This window comes from Artemia sp. Qi Xiang Cuo, chromosome 11 (genome assembly GCF_049724085.1).
Source record: "Artemia sp. Qi Xiang Cuo chromosome 11, ASM4972408v1, whole genome shotgun sequence".
Classification (NCBI taxonomy): domain Eukaryota; kingdom Metazoa; phylum Arthropoda; class Branchiopoda; order Anostraca; family Artemiidae; genus Artemia; species Artemia sp. Qi Xiang Cuo.
Window position 1 is genome coordinate 13,958,518 of NC_142804.1, and position 17,825 is coordinate 13,976,342.

Genomic DNA, 17,825 nt, shown 5'->3' on the forward strand with positions numbered 1-17,825 from the left:
ATAGAGAAGAGAAATGAAGCAAGGGAGAGTCAACCCCAACACCTAATAGACCCCGATGATTCCTCCCCCTCCTAGCAACCATAAAAGCAATCAACCTCCACACATTGCATAGTGTTGAATTTTGAGTACACAAACCTTCGTGACGACTGAGTGAATTCATGAAGGGATTTTCCAAAAAGAAAACCCACAAAACTTCTGATCATTAAGACGTTAAAAATTTATTAAATCACTAAAAAGACGTTTAAGACGTTACTGCCGTCTTCTAAGAAGAATCGCTATTTCTGCATTCTTCTGAAAACCTTTATAAAAAAACTCATGTTGTTTATACAAGGTCAATCCCTATTCCTACGTTTTATTATTTGAAAAAAACTACGTTTTCTAAAGAGTTAAAGAGGCTGAGTCACAAGCTCGAACCTTAAAACGTACAGGGATTAGGAGGTACAGTTGGGGGGATGCCGCCCCCCAAACCCCCCGCTTTCGCAGCCTTTAAAAAAAAAGTTTTTAAAACTGAAAGTAAGGAGCGACATTAGAACTTAAAACGAACAGAAATTATTCCGTATATGAAAGGGGCTGTGCCCTCCTCAACGCCTCGCTCTTTACGCTAAAGTTTTACTTTCTTACAACTTTTTTTTTTAAACAATAAAAACTTTAGCGTAAAGAGCGAGGCGTTGAGGGGGGCACAGCCCCTTTTATATACGAAAGCGGCCAATTGTACCTCCTAATCCCTGTACGTTTTAAGGTTCGAACTTGTGACTCAGCCTCTTTAACTCTTTAGAAAACGTAGTTTTTTTTTCAAATAATTTCTGCACGTTTTTGTACAATTTATTACTTATTATTGCTTGACTAACTGTTAGCTGATCGTGTCAGGAGTTAAAGTTGGGGGGCTGCCGCCCCCAAACCCCCGCTCTTGAAGATACTTGTGTTAAGGCTTTTAATTCCTGAATAATCAAATCAAATGCACAGTAAGATTTTCTTTTTCAACTTTTCTTCGAGCATGCGGTTGTACGACATGTTATCAAAGCAGTGAAGACTTACCTGTAACCTGAAGGCCGACTGTGATATTCTTCTGGAGACGCCTGTTGAGCCGAAGGATTTAATAGATTGGATTTAAAAAAGAAACTGAGTTTCTTTTTTAAACTTTAAATTCAATATATAAAAATTTTTATCTGATGGGGAATCGAACCTGGATCTTCCGCCTGACAGTCAGGAAGAGCCACCACTGTACCACAGAGACACGCTTTGCTTTAGTTTTAGTCTCTGCAATCGATTTTTGACGCAAGCAAATACCCACAAAACTTGATATTTGGTTTTCGTAAAACAGGGAAGGAGTTATCGGATTGAGCTGAGATTTTGAGGATAAGCTCCCAGGCCCCAGGAAAGCTTATCCTTGAAATTTCAGCCTCATCGAACAACGTTAAAGGGGGGCCGGGGGGGGGGAAATTAACATGGGCTCTTATAGGAAAACTAATTTTTTCGTAAATGTAAATTCGGGGGATAATTTTTTCGGTCTGAAAATATCAAAAGGCCCCAACAGGTTGAATTTCGCTTCGAATGAGTCCTCATTCACCCGGATCCGTTGCCAACTGTGGCCTGTAGGCGTGGCTGATAAAAAAAGAGAAATGAACATTAAGTGGGTATATTTGTTTTTTGGAAAACAGGGAAGGAGTGATTGGATTGAGCTGCAATTTCGAGGATAAGCTCCCGGGCCCTAGGAAAACTTCACCTCTAGATTTCAGCCCAATCGGACAACATTAAAGGGGGGCTGTGGTCGGAGGGTTGAAACTTCCGGCCCACTTTTACCCATGAAGATAAAGTCAGAGGGGGGTAAAATTTTGCACGTTTCTTAGTTGTAGCTTGGGCTACAAAATTCGATTATCGCTGTCTCTCTGCGACCGCTAGGACTAGAAATCGCGTAACATTGTGGTGGGTCGCCTCTTTAAAGAGGCACAAGTGTGCCTCCTCGATAACAAAAAGACAAACAATGTACTTACATAGAGGATCCTGCTCCACTAAGTCTTTCTCGTGATGATCAACTGGAAATTTCTTCAATTTTATTACCAGCTTTTTGTTGTTTTTCTTCAGTTCATTTTGTAGCATATTCTTTAATGCAGAATTCTGGTTTTCAAGATTGCGAATTCGCACTTGGGCTTTCGAAGTTGGCAAGGAACTTTCAGCATCATCAGCAGCTGCCTTGTATGAACGCAACATATCTAATTGTGCTTGCATCGTTGTAATTGTCTTTCGGCACATTCTATGTGACTTCTCAACATCTCTCAATATAGTAATTTCTCTTCTCAATTCTCGTTGTGTATTTTCGTGTTTTTTAACTGTCAAATTCAACGACACAACTTTTTGCTTTAAAGCTAATATCTCCTGACCTGGCGCATTGCCAACAAATTTCCCAGAAGAATCAATTCCATTCTCCTGAAGCATTTTAGCATAGTGTTTAACTAAATCCTTTTGAGTTTCTAGTTCTTTTTTTAATTCATCCACTTCATTTGGTTGCTGTAAGAATTTCAATGGGTCACCTTTGCCTTCGAGGCTAAAGGGCTTTCCATTTGGATATATCGAGCCAATAGTTCGCTTGTGATTGGTATCCGGTTGATTTTCAGGATCAACTGGAACAGGTACATCCATAGGCCAATAAATGATCCTTCTTCCCTGAATGTCTTGTTTAGGTAAATATTCATGAGGGAAATCTGAAAGAAAGAAGCTTATTATGATTTTATAAAAAGAAAGAAGCTTATTATACATTCATAATTGTTCTTTTTTTTATGTTCTACTATTTATATACCCAAATTTACGAGCTCTGCTTTCCCTTGGGGGTTAATGTTTTTGCAGTTTTAAGTGAATTAGATACAACAGTATAAACTGTTTTCTGTATAGTCTTCTAAGTATATTGTAAGAAGTAAGAGAAGTGAGGGTAGGTACAATAACTACAGGTCGAAATTAGTCCCAAAGAGAATGGGTACTAATCCACACTAACCAATAAAAGAGAATCCACACTAACCAATAAATGGCTGTGTATTTTCGTTGGCAATATTTTCAGCGCTAAAGTATGCCACCAGGCATGTGCGCTGTTTTGTGACATTTATTTATGTACGTGTTATAAATAAAAATATTCTACTCTACTCTACAACTAAAGCATAATGCATAACTGCTCATCAGAATTAAAACACTTCCAAAAAGCTTAACTTTTCAGATAAATTTTAATTTTCAATTCATAGACTATTCATAAAATTCATAGCTGACATAAGTCTATGAAGGTCAATTTTTTAGATTCGTCCTAAATTCTCTGATATTTAAAAGATTATTTCGTTCTTTATAATTTTCTGAATTACAATGGTTGGATCTAAGTTAGTCTACAAAGCATAGACAAGCTAAAAAAAACTTATCAAACATACTTGTTATGCTCTTTTGGCAAAAATGTTACAGTTCTTTTATCTTCGGTTCAATGTAAAATGAAAGAAAAGAAGAAATTTAAATTAATGTTTTTATAGTCTTTTATAATTAATAATGATTTCATTAGGTAAAGTTTTTTCCCAGAAATGGAACTGAGTTTTCTCCCTTATCAGTTTCCTGTAACCTTTGCTTATTTCGTTTGAGTGCGCTACATCACCCTTATCCATTTTCTGTATCCTTTTCCTTATCCATTCCCATATCATTTTCCTGTACTTTTTGTTCATTCTTTTTAATTCAGCAAAAGCACCCTTATCCGTTTCCTGTAACCATTCACTTATCTGTTTCCTGTTCTCTTTGTTTATTTCCTTTGAGTAAATTACACCACCCTAATCTGTTTCCTGTAGCCGTTCGTCTGTCAGTTTTCTGTACTCTTTGTTTATTTCCTTTGAGTAAGACACAGTACCCTCATTTGCTGCTTTATCAATTTTCTGTACTCTTTGTTTACTTACTTTGAGTAAGCTACAGCACCCTTATGTTTCCTGTATCCTTTCCCATATAATTTTCCTGTATTCTTTATTTATTTCGGTTTAAGTAAGCGAAAGCCCATTTATTCGTTTCCTGTAACCATTCCCTTATCATTTTCCTGTACTCTTTGCTTATTCCCTCTGAGTGAGCTACAGCATCCGTATCCATTTTCTGTATCTGTCCCCTTATCAGTTTCCTATACTCTTTACTTATCTCTTTGAGTAAACTACAGCACCAAACTGTCAACAAACAATGTAATGTTTAAATACAAGAAAAAAAGAAACTCACCTCTTTTAGAAGCATTTTCAATTTTCTTCTTAATTTGTATAATTTTTTCTTTCATTTGCCATGCCTCATCTCCAAAGAGTGAGGGTATTATCTTGTCTTTGGGTCGTCTGGGGAAAGTTGGCAGGAAATCCTCTTCTGAAAAATGAAATTCACATATGCTGAAGTGCTCAAAATCTGGATCATCAGATTCAAATAAGATCTTTACTCTTTGATTTTCAGTAAGTTCCACCCATTTTGCACACCTATAAATGGAGAAATTATATTAGATAAAAATCAGCCCAAGATGTACAATACAAAAAATTTAAGAGGGAATACCCGTCAACACCAACACAAAATTTACCCACCATGTTCACAGAAAAGAATAGGTCAAAACTCTTTGTCTAGCCGAGTGTGGAAGACTTGGAATTCACTTCCATCGGTAATAGTTGCAAGTACCACGGTCCAGTCTTTCAAAAGTAGTTTAGTCTCAACAGATTTCTATACTAGGTCCTATCACAATCAATTTTGAGTATATTTTTACTTTTGTATTAGCTGATTTGTGACAGTTTGTTTTCAGTTAGTTTGGTATGCTACTGTATGTTTCAGTTATTATGTTTTCAATGTTTTCATTTCCTGTATGTTTTTGTTATGTCATTGACATTGTTATGGACTTTTTTATAATTGTTTAGTGCGACAAGCTTGTTAAAGCTTACCGTATTTTGGTATTCATAAATAAATAAATAAATAAATAACGAGTTTGATTTAAATAAAGCAGTGGAACCAAAACACATAAAAACAACAACTAAACACCAAATACAAAAAAAAATCTCAAAATATTTCTGTTTTATTACATTAGGGATTTCTTTTTTTATTATTTTAGATAAAAATCACCAATTATATCAGCTCCAGATGTACCCTACAGAGGAAAACAGTCTCTGCATCAATGAGAGAGATAATTTATAGCCTGAAGTATACTTAACGAAAAAATATGAGAGTTTAAAGACACTGTTAAACTGAATTGCCTAATATTTATGCACATTATGAAAAGGGGCATGCATATTCAAAGGAGCAGCTTCAAATCAGAATAAACTTTGGAGTTAATTACTGCAAATTGACACGCCTTGACTGCTTTGCACAAGGGTTCAAAAATTAAGTAAAAGAAAGTGAACAAATAAAAGAAAGAATGAAAAAAAAAGAAGAATATGAAAAGAATTATAAATAAGAATATTCACTTTCTGTGTAAGCTTCTATTTAAGAATATAGAAGAACGTAAAAGAAGAATATGAAAAAGATAACATAAAAAAGAATATAGAAAGAATGAAAAAAAGAATAAAGAATATATAAAACATACTATTGTGAATAATACAACTTGCAAATAATACAAGTAAAATGCAGATAATAAAATATAAATAATACACTAACTCATAGCAGGATAGAGGCTATTCAACTTATCCAGCTTACACAGAAAGTGAGCCCAACGCTACTCAGCTCGCTGGTAGTGGTTCAATTAGCTCGTAAGCCAAGACTAGATGTTGTTTTTTTTAACTCATACGAATAAGATAAATTTTGCAAAAGACATAAATACGGAGCAGATAATTTTTTATTGGTAGCCGTAAATATATTGGGCTACAGAATGCAGTCAATGTAAAGATATAAGACAAGCAAAAGCGTTGTACATACAGGATATACCATACAGGCTATACAAACTGATGCAATACTTACATATTGATATTATTGCTAATGTTAATTTTCAGCAACAAAAAGGATTGTATAATATTCAAGCTAAATAAAGACCTTTTTAAGAGTGAAAAGTGAAATGACGGCAACTCCTTTCAACTCCTCTTCCTCCATACAAACTGAGTCATTAGCTTTGGCATTGAAATCCTTTCTGATGCTTCGAAAAAAGCAAAAGCTCCTTCACTTTTGCAACACACAGTAGGATGAAAGCCATAATAGTGTTTACGCTTTTCTGGAGCTTTCCCTGCTGTTGTTGGAGTACTGGAGTTGGAGTACCCAACCGAAAAAATCTTCTGATCCTCCCTTTAGTTTAAGGACCAAATATATGTACTCCTTGCTTCAACACGTGCTCCTTTAGACTTTAGCATATATTCCCGCATATATGCCACCTCCCCAAACGAAAAAATCTTCTGATCCTCCCTTATATAAGAGGATCCCGGTTAGTCCACCGGGATAAATGAAAAAGCACTTTAAAAAGTATGAAATGTTAACGCTTTGGTCAAAAACGAATTTCTAAGAAACCTTTAGACCTTCTAGTAAAAGTCTCCGAATTACCGGCTTAGTTTCAACTAGTTGCCGTTAAGTGAACAATAGAGTCAATTATTAGGATGAGGCAACATATCTTCTTCTTCAGCTCAGCCTTCACTTAGCTAGTAAAATCCAATCCGAGGTCAGTTTGTATCTAACACTGAAACAAAGAGGAAGCGACAAGCGGAAAACGATTTATTTCGATACTTCCAAGGGAAAAGGCCCCCAATAGAAAGCGTGGATACCCAGCAACCAGAGCCCAGAGCTGAAAAAGCATATTGAAAAAAGTGTAGGAAATGGGATGTATCTGTCCCCAGTTGTGCAAAATGAGCTTATTGGTGTTTGTGGAAAGATGATTCAAGCTGATATTGTTAAAAGGGCAAACGAAAGTGTGTGCTATTCGGTTTTAGCGGATGAAACATCTGACATAACAAACACAGAGCAGCTGTTCATTTGTGTTCGGTATGTTTCAAACAGAGCGCTGCGCGAAAATTTTCTTGAGTTTGTTCCCGTATCAGATTTAACTGGAGAAGGTCTGGTCACTACAATATTAGAAACCTTGAAAAACCATTGTTTGGATTTGAGCAAGCTTGTAGGACAGGGATATGACGGAGCAGCTGCTATGAGTGGGCGCCTGAGAGGCACTCAAGCTTGGGTTAGACAGCAGTATCCACGAGCAATTTATGTCTACTGTGGAGCACAAACACTCTGTGAATACATTTTGTAACTATTAAATTTCTTAACTTCAATATACACTATTTTATGCTCCTATCTATTGTCTTTTTTTACCGTTAGAAATGGATTAGGTCCGACCCGCAGCGACCCCCCCCCCCCCGAAATAATTTCCTGGATACAGCCTTGCCAACTGTGTCTCTCACTCAGACTATCTGTCTTGGCGTTTTCTCCAATTAGCCATCGATTGACGACAACTTGATTTTAATTGGAAGATCAATGGATTTCATGATGGCAACATAGATTGATATCTTCAGATTGGTGGCAACGTGATTTTCACTGGGTTTCATGCCTCTCTCTCCTTAACAATCTTCTGACAACCTCAACCCTACAATATTTCAGCTCTGTACAGCTATGATAATGATAGTTTATCTATATCGGTATCCAATCGGCTCATCTATCGGTCACACACGCCATTTGCTGATATCTCACGTTGAGCATAAATTAGCATTTCTTACGTTGGAATCGTAAAAAGCAAACTGCACTTCAACCATCACCTTCTAGAATCCATCTTTAATGCCATAGCCCTTCCACATCTCCTTTACATTGCTCCATTCTGGGAATTGCTTACAGTTACAGACAGAAAGTACCTACGACGAATCTTCTTCAGATTTGCAAAGTATCTTAATTACATTTGCCTCCTTGAACAAGAAACCATAGCATTTTCCATATGTATACCCTTGTAGACTCAAATATTAATGGTATTAGATCTTTATCCCGTTTTCCAAGGAATTTGCATGGTCGTCAATTTGTCCGCAGTAGTTTGTTCGTTTTAATGTAATGAAGAGTTTTTTTTTGTCATGTATTTGAATTTCCAATGTGTGTTTGTGTCCTTTTGTTATACAAAAAGGACACAAACACACATTGGAAATTCAAATACATGACAAAAAAAAACTCTTCATTACATTAAAACGAACAAACTACTGCGGACAAATTGACGACCATGGGTGATGCAAATTCCTTGGAAAACGGGATAAAGATCTAATACCATTAATATTTGAGTCTACAAGGTATACATATGGAAAATGCTATGGTTTCTTGTTCAAGGAGGCAAATGTAATTAAGATACTTTGCAAATCTGAAGAAGATTCGTCGTAGGTACTTTCTGTCTGTAACTGTAAGCAATTCCCAGAATGGAGCAATGTAAAGGAGATGTGGAAGAACTATGGCATTAAAGATGGATTCTAGAAGGTGATGGTTGAAGTGCAGTTTGCTTTTACGATTCCAACGTAAGAAATGCTAATTTATGCTCAACGTGAGATATCAGCAAATGGCGTGTGTGACCGATAGATGAGCCGATTGGATACCGATATAGATAAACTATCATTATCATAGCTGTACAGAGCTGAAATATTGTAGGGTTGAGGTTGTCAGAAGATTGTTAAGGAGAGAGAGGCATGAAACCCAGTGAAAATCACGTTGCCACCAATCTGAAGATATCAATCTATGTTGCCATCATGAAATCCATTGATCTTCGAATTAAAATCAAGTTGTCGTCAATCGATGGCTAATTGGAGAAAACGCCAAGACAGATAGTCTGAGTGAGAGACACAGTTGGCAAGGCTGTATCCAGGAAAATATTTCGAGGGGGGGTCTCCTCGGGTCGGACCTAATCCATGTCTAACGGTAAAAGAAGACAATAGATAGGAGCATAAAATAGTGTATATTGAAGTTAAGAAATTTAATAGTTACAAAATGTATTCACAGAGTGTATGTGCTCCACAGTGGACATAAATGGCTCGTGGATACTGCTGTCTAACCCAAGCTTGAGTGCCTCTCAGGCGCCCGCTCATAGCAGCTGCTCCGTCATATCCCTGTTCAACAAGCTTGCTCAAATCCAAACAATGGTTTTTCATGGTTTCAAATATTGTAGTGACCAGACCTTCTCCAGTTAAATCTGATACGGGAACAAACTCAAGAAAATTTTCGCGCAGCGCTCTGTTTGAAACATACCGAACACAAATGAACAGCTGCTCTGTGTTTGTTATGTCAGATGTTTCATCCGCTAAAACCGAATAGCACACACTTTCGTTTACCCTTTTAACAATATCAGCTTGAATCATCTTTCCACAAACACCAATAAGCTCATTTTGCACAACTGTGGACATATACATCCCATTCCCTACACTTTTTTCAATATGCTTTTTCAGCTCTGGGCTCTGGTTGCTGGGTATCCACGCTTTCTATTGGGGGCCTTTTCCCTTGGAAGTATCGAAATAAATCGTTTTCCGCTTGTCGCTTCCTCTTTGTTTCAGTGTTAGATACAAACTGACCTCGGATTGGATTTTACTAGCTAAGTGAAGGCTGAGCTGAAGAAGAAGATATGTTGCCTCATCCTAATAATTGACTCTATTGTTCACTTAACGGCAACTAGTTGAAACTAAGCCGGTAATTCGGAGACTTTTACTAGGAGGTCTAAAGGTTTCTTAGAAATTCGTTTTTGACCGAAGCGTGAACATTTATACTTTTTAAAGTGCTTTTCCATTTATCCCAGTGGACTAACCGGGATCCTCTTATATAAGGGAGGATCAGAAGATTTTTTCCTTTGGGGAGGTGGCATATATGCGGGAATATATGCTAAAGACTAAAGGAGCACGTGTTGAAGCAAGGAGCACATATATTTGGTCCTTACACTAAAGGGAGGATCAGAAGATTTTTTCCGTTGGGTACTCCAACTCCAGTACTCCAACAACAGCAGGGAAAGCTCCAAAAAAGTGAAAACACTATTATGACTTTCATCCTACTGTGTGTTGCAAAAGTGAAGGAGCTTTTGCTTTTTTCGAAGCATCAGAAAGGATTTCAATGCCAAAGCTAATGACTCAGTTTGTATGGAGGAAGAGGAGTTGAAAGGAGTTGCCCTCATTTCACTTTTGACTCTTAAAAAGGTCACTATAACGTCCAATTTCCAATCAAATGAGCCCTATCCAAAGTTTATAGGACCACCCATTTCATAAAAACCTTATATGCCTTCCGAACATAACTTACAACCCTTGCCCTTAGGTTCTGAGGGGCTGTTTCAACCCCAAATGCCTTTTTATAGGCCATAAAATTTGCGAGTTTCATAAAGAGGTCAAAGTGCTGAAAAAAGTAATTTTCTCGGACATTTCGGGGGGGGGGGGGGGTTCAAACATCCTACCGCCCCCCTTCGGATACGGCCTTGACAGATGGCATATGCCTTTTATCAGGATTGTATAAAAGTGATGTCATTTTCACTTGTTTACGGATAGTCTATCATCCATCCATCCATCTTAGGGCAGAACTAAGATAATAGTCATAGAACTTTAGGATGATCGAGATCTTTGGGTTGACTCATGACGGACAATGTCGACTGGACTTGTATGCAAAAGGGGGGGGGGATTGAATTTGCTTGAACTCACGGGTGAAATTTGGAGTAATTTGAAATAATCTTGGAGTCTTTGGGGATGTTTACATTCTTTATTTAGCTTGAATATTATACAATCCTTTTTGTTGCTGAAAATTAACATTAGCAATAATATCAATATGTAAGTATTGCATCAGTTTGTATAGCCTGTATGGTATATCCTGTATGTACAACGCTTTTGCTTGCCTTATATCTTTACATTGCCATACACATTTTGCACAGAATTTGTGAATTTTTTTTATTTTTAAGGTTTATTTCTAATAATTTTTTATTTTATTTTTTTGTCTAGTTTTAATCTGCTCTTTTTTTTCAACTTTAAAAAGGCTTGTGTGTGTGAAGGCTTGTGTGTTTGAAGGCTTGTGTGTGTGAAGGTGCTCAATCAAATTTTGAACAGTTGTTCATTTATGTTTACATGTTCTGGGATTCAGAGACTTTTTTTTTGTTTTCATCTAGTAAAGGAGCTTCCTTGTTCTTTTTTTCAAGTGACATTGCTAAAGCAAGGTCAAGACAAGGCAAATATTGGAAATTTAGAATGTATCCAAAGAATATGATCTGGAAGTTGCAATAGTTTTTCTTTCTTTTATTTTTTTATATGTTACACTTTTTTAAAGCAGCCAAAGAACAGTATAATTTATTACATACTTCTTAGAATACATCAAGGAGGAGGGTGAAAACATATTAATGAAATCAATGACCAGAATAAATACTATACAATGACCTAAATATAATAATAACCTAATCTACAATAACCTATACAATAAATACAGTGACCAGAATAAATTTGATTGACATAGGAATAGGACATAAGATACCTTTCTTTGTCCAGGAGTGGAAAGGCAATTTCCTCAATGTATCTTCCAAACTGATTCCTACATCCATTAACACAGCAATAAGAAACTCCCATTGGCTTCTGTCTAGATTTCACAAATGTTTTCTTTTTAATTGGAAAATTTTCTTTTAAATTTTTATCTGGCTGCTCATCATCACTATTCTCCAAATAAGGCCTTTTCATTGTCTGAGGATCAATTCTCACTATGTTTGTCATGGGATTCCTACTGTATGTCTTATTTACTGACAAAGGATCAACTTCAGGAGCAATATCTGATGTCCTATTCACATTTCCATTTGCTTTAAGCCCAATTAAACCTGCCATTTTATTTCCTGGACTTGTCTCCACTATTTCACTTTTGTTGGTCGCATTTGAATTATTAAAATTTGTATAGCTTTGAGTTGTGTTGTTTGAGTTAGAAGTTGGTTCATCCTTGACTGCTTGACTTAGATTATTTGACTCTGAAGCTTTTGAAGGAATCTTGTCATAGTTGACAGTGATTCGTTTGTCCTTTGTATTTTGCTTGATGATAACCTTACCACCAGGCTTAAAACCAGGCAGATTTTTCAAAGGTATTGTGATATTATCACCACTGGCTGATGGTACCACAATCTTCTCATTTCCTTTAAAAGGACCAGATGGCAGAACAACACTATAAGTCAGTACTGATTTCTGAGGTGGTACTTCCATCCTAAAAAAAACTGACATTGAATAAATAAACAGAGTGAAATAAAATACTAAATGAGAAAAGAATTCATTGATAAAGAATAAAAATTAGGAGACAACAAAAAAGAAAAAGAAATATATATTACAGGGGATCTCAAAAAAAGAATGTTGGTTTCCCGCTTTCTATATTGATCTGATGAACGTCTTATAAATGGCGAACAAAAAAAATCAATTGTATATGAATAAAAATTAGGAGACAAACAGAAAGAAAAAGTAATCTACATTACAGGATCTCCTAAAAGGAATGTTGCTTTTTCCCATTTGATCTGATGGATCTAACAAAAGAAGTTCAATAGTATAAGAATATAAATTAGGAGACAAACCGAAAGAAAAAGTAATCTACATTACAGGAGATCTGCTAAAAAAAAATGTTGCCTTTTCCCCTTTAATCTGATGGATTTCTTATAGATGGCTAACAAAAAAATTCAATGGCACATTGATATAAATTAGGAGACAAATAGAAAGAAAAAGTAACCTACATTACACGGGATCTTCTAAAAAGAATGTTGCTTTTTCCCATTTGATCTGATGGATCTAACAAAAGAAGTTCAATGGTATAATAATATAAATTAGGAGACAAATAGAAAGAAAAAGTAATCTACATTACAGGAGATCTCCTAAAAAGAATGTTGCTTTTTCCCCTTTAATCTGATGGACTTTTTATAGATGGCTAACAAAAAAATTCAATGGTACATGAATATAAATTAGGAGACAAACAGAAAGAAAAAGTAACCTACATTACATGGGATCTTCTAAAAAGAACATTGCTTTTTCCCCTTCTATGTTGATCTGACGAACTTCTTATGGATGGCTAACAAAAAGGTGCTCTCTAATAGTTCAAGTGCAGCTATGCAATAATGTAGATAAATGAATAAGATCTTAAATGAATCATCTCAGTAAAATGAAACAGCAAATACTTATCTATACATAACTGTTCACTTTGCATCAAGTTTAGGGGATGCCCCACCATATGACACCATGTCACCTGAAACTTGAAAATTCTGGGCACAGCATTACCATAGCTATTCTTCTTGAATCTAGAAGTCCATAAATGCCAATAGTAGCTTCTTTCACCCCTTCTGTAATTGGACTGCAACATTGCTTCTCAAATTGGGGGTCAAGCAAATGAACCAAAACCGTCTTTTAAACCAATATCAAGTTAACACCTTATTCTACATCTTAACAATCAGATTACATGTCTTTTTCAGTTTCGTGGTGAATACAAGAACTCTAGATGGCAGTGAAAGTTCCTGGAATTGTGTACTTATCTCAAATTATCTTAAATTGCATTGTCCAGCAAATAAGGCATTATCCTGTAGGTGCTGGTTAGTCAAGATGTTGAGCCAACGTGTTGGCTGCATCCCGTTATCAAAGCTTGGACGACCATTCTATGTCCACAGCTCCCTGGAAGGCCTCCAAAATAGGGGCTGATACTGCTCCTTCACTTAGGGAGTTCCAGAGCCCCACGACTTTATTTGAGAAGAAGTTGTTCCATAGTCTGGTGTTGGCTCGTTTGCAGTACAGCTTCTTGGTGTCCTCTAGCTCTTGTTGACGGGCCAAGTTCAAGCATATTCTGTTGCAAGAACTGTGTGTGCAGCATTTTGTACGCCATGATGACATCCCCACGCTTCCGTCGATAGGAGAGGGTAGGACTCTGTAACTTCTGTACTTGGAGCAAAGGTGCTGGAAGAATCTAGGTGTTTCACAGAAGGGCTCACACTCAAATAGGATATGCTAGCTGGCTTCATAAGCTCAGAAACAATTCTGACATAGGGGAGAATGGTGAATTACTGACTTAAAAAAGGTCCTAATTTCAGTCTGGAAACAAAACTGTCAGATCTCTTGAATAAAGAAGAGGTCAAATCAGATGGGTAATCACTCTATTGGAGAAGTAGTGGTTGCAGACTCTGGTATCTGCCCACTTCTGGGACAACTCTTAACTATGCCTCCTTGTCCTGGAGGATTCATCAAACTGAAATGACTTTTGATATGGGTTTTGAAATTTAACTGCCTTGAATTCGCAGCCTTGACAGATAGTAGATCTGGCATTTGATAACTTAATAGCTGGGAAACTCTTCAAAATACAGCATATTACTATTTACATAGAGTTTTAGGAACTGTCTGTTGATTACTTTTTTTTTTTTTTTTTTTTTTTCCAGAAATTCTGTTGATGTTCTGAAGCAAAGAAATTGTAAATTATAAATCAAAGCAGAATGTTTTCTGCCCCAAAATTTAGAGCATAATAATATCTACGAAACGATAACCTGGCATACAGCTCTATCAAAACAATAGAGGTATTGATGCAGCCAAGCTACAGTTAAAAAAGGGATGCTTGGAGATGCACCTGCTTTGTGGCCTGATAGATCTATATCCTTATTTGATTAAAGTAGTATGATACTTAAGTAATTGTTCTGTATTGTAAATCATAAAACTGAGGTTCTACCACCTAATATAGCATCCAAGCTTCAGCCATTAGACAATGGCATAATTGAAAATTTAAAGTCTCTTATCAGAACAAAGTTGTATACTGGTTTCTAAACAATATTGAAGACCAGGGCCTTACCAAAATCAACATACTGGATACAATGTGGATGGCATTGAAGGTTTTGAACAACAGAAGAGACAACCAAGAATTGCATTAAAAAAGTGGCTTTAAACAAGAAGAAGATGTTGAAAATTCTGCCAAGTTGTTGCTGAGCCTAATACTGGAAGTGGACGTCATGAATAATGGAACATAGTAACATTAACCCTAAACACCAAAAGAGCAGCTTTTCAAGATTTTGTATATTTTGATAATGATCTGGCTACAAGCAGTAAATTAAGTGACAAAGACATCATCACACCCATTTCTCAACACAACAGCAAGGAAGGAGATACATATGACTTTGATGAAGATGTTGAGGCACCAAGGCTGAGAGAATGGACCCAGGGTCTTACCTTCATGATGCATAATGTGCAGTTAGACGTGTGGCAAAAAAAGTATTCATACTAGCTATTTATGAAAAATATATTTTTGTATATTAAATACACTAGGTATTTATAAAGTTTTTATAAGAAAAGTATTTACACTAAACATGTTCTTGAGAAGGAATTTTGACTCTCAACCTTCTTCTACGTTTTAAAGCACCTGAATTTCATGGGGACTACAGAGGATGGTTAGCACAAAAGGGTACAGGGGAGTGGCCTTTCAATTCCTTTAAGCTCTAAAAAGTGTAAAAACACTAGGTATTTCCACCCTATACATTTGTCTTAAATCTTGCGGGAGGATTGTGATACCTGAACAGTTGTGCAGTATTATTTTACTATAGTAGTTTTTTGTTTAGAAAGAAACTTTTTATTATACAAGAGTTTTTTTGTTTAATTTGATTCATGAAACCACTGTAATATTTTACTGAAGGTAGTTTTATATTCAGAGTTTTTATATTTTACTAAATCTTACTTAAATAACTTTATGTTTTATTATGTGTTTTGAAATGATTTCAGTGATCATCTTAATTAAAAAATAAATGTTTATTCCTTGTTTATTGTTTTTATTTTTTCATTTTTTAGGATGTATGGAATGCACTCCTCTGTATATTGAAGTCTGCCAAAAATCACCTTGACACATCAAACCTCAATATATCAACATCTTGATACAATAAATTTTTTTCTCCAATGGGATTTGATACATTCAGCTTTGACTATAAGTATAAACTGTCTTTCAGTCCATTAACTAATAATCCTGCACCCCCTCCAACTAGAACATCTTCTAGTAAACTCCAAACAGGGGTGCTCAGAGGGGGCAAAAGCCAAAATACAATTTGTACTCTACTGAAAAAAATTCAAATGAATGTCCATTGTGAGTTTAATAAACATATGCTGATATTCATTCCTTAAAATCTTAATTAATTTTGATTTCTTAAAGTTATAAAAGTGAAAACACTTAAAATAATTTTTTTTCAGTAAAGTACGAATTATATTCTGGCTTTTAGAAAGCATAGGGGTTTTGAATCCTACTCTTATTAATTTCTGCTCGTTTTGAGTTTGACTGTGTTATTTATATTAATTACTGTTTGTTTTGGGTTTCATTTATTTATTGATACTGATTTGTTGTAGTTGTATGCTTGGTAGATTATATGATTCTATTTTTGTTAATTTTTGGTTTAATGGAGTTCTTTACTTTTTTTGAAAAACTTTTTTTTGTAGAAAAAGTTTTTCTTAATTAATTTCTGTTCGTTTTATATTGACATAGTCTTTTTCAGGGAAAAATAAAATAATAGTTTTAATCTTTCCGGTTTTCCTTTAAGAATTTATAGTTTGACCTGCTATTTATATGCTAGAGAAACTTTTTCAGCAATTTTTAACAACATGAACTCTTTTGAAAATCATGACATAAATAGTAGCGTTTAATCTAGTCATATACATCCTCTAGTTGACCTGATAAATAAAAATAAATACTGTTCCCAAAAAATTATATCTATGCTCTTTTGCAGCCTGGATACAATTATACTCTTTTGGTTTCGTAAAATTTGAAGAGCAGAAGTAGTAACAGAAGTAGCCCCAAGAATTTGAATTTAATACACTCAGTCGTTCTTGGTATATTGCTGAGATATCTTATTGGCAAACACCATACAAACAGTGTGTTTTGATTTAATTTTAAAGCAACATTTAGTGTTTAAGCATAATGGGAAAATTACATAACTGCGGGGGAGGGGGGTTGACCTACCCAATAACCCTCGAGATATAGATACTAGACCATTCAACTCTGCTGAACAAAATGGCTGTCTTAAAATTTTGATTGGAAGTGTCTGGAAAATTACGAGCTAAAGAGGAAGACTGATTACCCTCCAATGATTTTTGACTCTTAAGAGGACACTAGAACTTTTAATTTTCAATCAAATTAGCTCCTTTAAAATATCAATGATATTACTAACTATGACAGAGCATCGCTGCCTATGTCCTTATACGTCCTTTTAATACCTGCATGCAATAGGTTTTTAGTTTATTTGAAACTCCTCCTAAACGTTCCCTAAAAGTTTCAACTTAATGCCATTAGTGTCATTAGTTACAGTAACCATAGAAACAGCATTAAATATACACACATCGTCTTCTGGCTTTCCCAAAATCCACAACCTATGAAGGTATGGAGGTGAAACTTTTAGAGAATAGCCTATTTCTGTTGTAAGGATAACAACCTGCCATCTGTATGCAGGTTGTCAAAAGGGCATATCAGCAATATCTTAAGAACAGTTTCGTGTGTGAAATTAAAACTTACAACGATTTTTGTGGGGGATGTTGAACTAACCAAAAGACACTATTTGCCTCATAATACTAAAACTTCATACTAATACTTCTACTCCTACAATTACTGCTACTATTATTATTACTGCTGCTAAAGCTAAGACTACTACTATTAACTGTACTCCTACTGCTACTACTATATTTAATGGTGATACTACTACAACTAATAAACCTAAGGGTATTAAGGCAAAAATTTTGGGCAATGTTGTAACTGTATTGAAATAAATCTAAACACAATACCCATATAGGTTGTCAAGAGGAAATCTCAGCAATGCTTCAGGACTGGCTGACGGTATTAAGTTAAAAATTTCTTTTTGTGACGATAAATAAAAGGTCTCCGAAATCATCTATTTCTTTGTGTGTTGAAGGGGTGTTGGAAAAAAGTGCTATTTGCATACTGCTGCTAATGCTACTACT

General features: G+C 35.6%; 1 protein-coding gene across 4 annotated transcripts in view; it reads right to left on the bottom strand.

Moving 5' to 3' along the window:
* The window catches only part of LOC148946665 (uncharacterized), a 55,070-nt gene that overhangs the window by 13,536 nt on the left and 23,709 nt on the right, over positions 1–17,825 (bottom strand). For 3 of the 4 annotated variants that reach the window (XR_016142397.1, XR_016142396.1, XM_089096313.1), the window contains exons 2-4: positions 11,386–12,093; positions 4,216–4,457; positions 1,992–2,699 (exon numbers count right to left, since the gene is read on the bottom strand). Coding sequence is in view for 2 of the 4 variants with exons in the window: in XM_089096313.1 (XP_088952439.1) it covers positions 1,992–2,699; positions 4,216–4,457; positions 11,386–12,092 (1,657 nt within the window). In the remaining 2 variants the exon portion in view is untranslated. Of the gene's footprint in view, positions 1–1,991; positions 2,700–4,215; positions 4,458–11,385; positions 12,104–17,825 lie in introns of those variants that run through there. The other variant, XM_089096314.1, reaches the window with a different exon arrangement.